The sequence below is a fragment of the Meriones unguiculatus genome, chromosome 1, assembly GCF_030254825.1.
Source record: "Meriones unguiculatus strain TT.TT164.6M chromosome 1, Bangor_MerUng_6.1, whole genome shotgun sequence".
In the NCBI taxonomy this organism is placed as follows: Eukaryota; Metazoa; Chordata; class Mammalia; order Rodentia; family Muridae; genus Meriones; species Meriones unguiculatus.
In genome coordinates, this window is record NC_083349.1 from 58,602,875 (window position 1) to 58,606,731 (window position 3,857).

Here is a 3,857-nt window from a genome sequence, read left to right on the forward strand (position 1 = left end):
ACCTCTTAAGGTTGTGAGTGTTCCAAAAGAGAATGCCTGCAGATGAGGAGTGTGCTGGTAAATGGAAACTGTTACTGATAGGGCTTGCAATGTTAGGGCTCTCATGCCTCCCGGTACCGTTGAGTCAAGGGAATCCAGGATATTGCATTTTAAATGTAACGTGACTTTCCCACTGCCTGAACACATTGCATCGTCACCACTTTCAGCTGACTGCCTCCTATTCAGCCTTTGAAACTTGGCTCAGATCACACATTGCTTCCTAAAAAACATCAGATTCTGCTGATCTTCACTGACCCTGCTGTGCTTTTCACCACTATTAAACTAGTACTTGTTTACACCCCCACCTCCAAGGCTATGTGCCTTTTTTGGTGCTTCAGCAACACAATAGGTGCCTAATAATTCAAGAATAAATTTTTGAAGGTTAAAAAATAGAAATTAGAAAAAAAATGGATTAAAAAATAAATATCAGCAGACAGGTAATATTTCCAAAGAAACATAGTCACCATAGTCCCTTTTGTGCAATAATAGTACTTAGAAGTGGGTAATTTATTTTTTATATTAATTACTTTATTCACTTTGTATTCCAGCTGTAGCCCCCTCTCTCACTCCCTCCCAATCCCACTCTCCCACCCTGATCTCCTCCATGGCCCTCTCCAACTAGAAGTGGGTAATTTATAATCAATATAGGCTCATTGGCTCTTGGTAATAGAGACTAGGAAGTCCCAAGACTGAGAGGACAGCAGTTAGCAGTACTTCAGCAAACACTGGTTTTGTCTTATCACTCTTTACAGGTGCCAGGCTAAGGATTCTTCACATTCCCAAGTTCTGTTTCCTTTTAAAAATCCCATCTTCAAATAAAATAAAATAAAATAAAATAAAATAAAATAAAATATAACCCCCCCCCCTTGCATTTTGCTCTCTGTAGCTAAAAGGAACCATGCAGCTCCCTGAGAGTATACACTGAAATTTTTTCAAATACGATGGGAAGTAGTTATCGCCAGAGCATCTACTCAGCATGTGCTAAGCTCTGGGTTCAATCCTCTGCACAATAAGAAAGGGAATAATTTCTTCCACTGCTCTCAGAGAATGCTCTTAAGATTCCTCTTCACGAACGCCTTGCCGCCGACACAGCAACCTTCTTCTCAGCTTAGGACGGTGTCACCTTTACTCGAGCTTCCAACACCACGTTCCTATTTCCGCACCCTCAGAGCAGCATCCACCACTCCATCTGTTCCATCTGAAGATCCACTTTCCCTACAGCTCTGCGGGCTGAGCCCTCCCAAGGACATCTCTGACCACCTGCTCACAGCAACCAAGGATGTTTCCAGCCCATTTCTCCAAGTGCCCCCACTCGTTACTCAGTTACAAAACTATGTCCACATTTTCAGATAGTTATTACAGCAACGCTCCGCTGCTCTGGAACCAATTTTTTTCTCTTCGTTCATCTTGCATTACTCTAAGAGAACACAGCCAACTCGGTACTTGATGACAAACAGCAGTCTCTCACAGTTCTGGAGGCTGGAAATCCAAGCATGAGGCCAGTATCCAGTGAACGCCTTTTTGCTATATCACCTCACAGTGAAAAGCAAAATATAAGAAACAAGAGGGTGAGAGAAGAAAAGGGAAGGAGTGAAGGGTGCATGCACACAAGTGGGGACGAAATCCCCCATAAAAAAACAACAAACGGGCTTTCCTTCCCACAATTCCTCTCGGCTGTCCTTTCCAGCTTGGCCCTGGCAGAATGGCTCCCGCAAAGAAGGGTGGCGAGAAGGGCCGCTCTGCCATCAACGAGGTGGTGACCCGGGAGTACACCATCAACATCCACAAGCTCATGCATGGAGAGGGCTTCAAGAAGCATGCTCCCCGGGCACTCCAAGAAATTCGGAAGTTTGCCATGAAAGAGATGGGGACTCCAGATGTGCGCATAGATACAAGGCTCAATAAGGCTGTCTGGGCCAAAGGAATAAGGAATGTTCCGTATCGCGTCCGAGCGCGCTTGTCCAGAAAACATAATGAAGATGAGTATTCACCAAACAAGCTCTACACATTGGTAACTTATGTGCCAGTGACCACATTCAAAAATCTACAGATGGTCAATGTGGATGAGAACTAAACTGAATGTCAAATAAAGTTACAGAACTGCCAAAACAACAACAACAAACTCATTCTTACCATAAAGATCTTAATCCACCCATTGCACCCACTGCTTAGTCTTTCTGGGTCTCTCTCAACACCGGTGGACTGAAGGCTGCTTTTCACACATGCTTTTTGAAGAACGTAGTCAAACCATACTGCACAGTAAGGAAAACAAGCATCGCTATGAGTTATGGTCTAATAAAGGACACTAGGACTGAAAAATTGACTGTTCTAAATGCTTACAGAGAGCGCAGGAGGAAGCCAAGATGCTGGCCTGCGTTACTGGAATGTTCCTTGAGGTTATGGCTGATGTTTAAATCTATTTATCTTAGCTCAGCTCCTGAAGATAAATATTATCAATGTGTTTCCCTGCACGCTCTCACCCATCAGGTACAGCAGGAATTTCTGGTCTGCCCTGAGACATATTGATTTTCATAGGCTGGATAAACTATATACCCCACAAGTTAACACATGGCAGTTAATATACTAGGTACAGCAACTTATTTTGCTCAAGATCTGCTCTGCAAGGATGAATAAACAGTTTAGAAATAGCTGGCGATTTTCCATGATTATTTCACAAGTCTTCATTTACACGGACTTAGCCCAGCTTCTAAGTCCTTTTGTTAGACTATTTACTTTCCTGTATTTGCCTGCACTTCACATTCATCTTTTGGTTTCCACAGTACCAATACTGATCAAGTCTCAAGGACCAAGCACCATTTCAGTGGCTAGCAATACACACAAACCCCAGGCAACAATGCAGTCATGGTCACTGTCTTCACAGGGCCTAGGTGTTTATGTGATAATAGACTTGAGGCAGGAGGAGTGTTCGTGCAGGGTAAATGGAAAATGCTAACTGTGCAAATGGTTCAGGGTGACCTTCCTTGAAGTGAATCATCATTAGCAGTTAGAAAGGAGAGCTGCTGCCAGGGCAGACATTACAGAGGGAAAGAGAGGAAGGCACATTCATGGACCTTAAAGGAGACTGGCTGGAAAGGACAGCAGGCTCAGATCATAAAGCTCCTCGCCTGTATACACTGGCCTTAATCATGTCAAAGCAAGTAGAAGTTACAACTGCTAATTCACACTTTCTTAGCCCAGCTTCTAAGTCCTTTTAGAATGGGGCAGAACTCATCTTAATACCAAAGCCTATAGGATAACAAGTTCCAATTAGTAGCTACCACTCCTCGGTCTGTGGCAGCTAATGCGGGATTGATATAGGGCTCCTTCCTGGGATCTCCCACCTACTATTCCCTGCTAGCCTAACAGCAGTGTTGCAACCGTCTCCACCAGAGAACGTTCACCAGGAGAAAATCTAGGTCCAATCCTGACTCTGGTAATCTCCGAATTAATGAAGTTAGTTATGCCACAACACTATCACTGACAACATACACAAGCTGCCTCATTCCTTCTTTAATGTAAAACTATTTTTCTTCTAGTATAGGCTCTATGGAGCACAATGCCTGTCTTCCTTCTTAAATCTCGTTCCTGATTTATTCCACAAATGACAATGCTTATCAAATTCTACAAGTTAGGAGAAAGTGGAGATGTTATTTAAAAAAATTATACCTAGTAGGCATTCTTTGGAAAAAGCACAAGCCTCTACAATTAAGTTCAATCAGTAAACTGGCTTTCTGGCTGGAACAGGCAAGCCACTTTAGAAGCATGTTACAACAGAAAAGCATGAAGACATATGGGGGAAACAAAACACACACAGCCAC

General features: G+C 43.2%; 1 protein-coding gene across 1 annotated transcript; it reads left to right on the plus strand.

The window, feature by feature from the left end:
- Positions 1-1,726: 1,726 nt before the first annotated feature.
- LOC110552963 (large ribosomal subunit protein eL31-like) lies at positions 1,727-2,227 on the plus strand. Its single transcript, XM_060368263.1, has one exon. It carries the CDS (start codon positions 1,742-1,744, stop codon positions 2,111-2,113), a length of 372 nt encoding a protein of 123 aa, XP_060224246.1. The 5' UTR covers positions 1,727-1,741; the 3' UTR covers positions 2,114-2,227.
- The last annotated feature ends 1,630 nt before the right edge of the window (positions 2,228-3,857 follow it).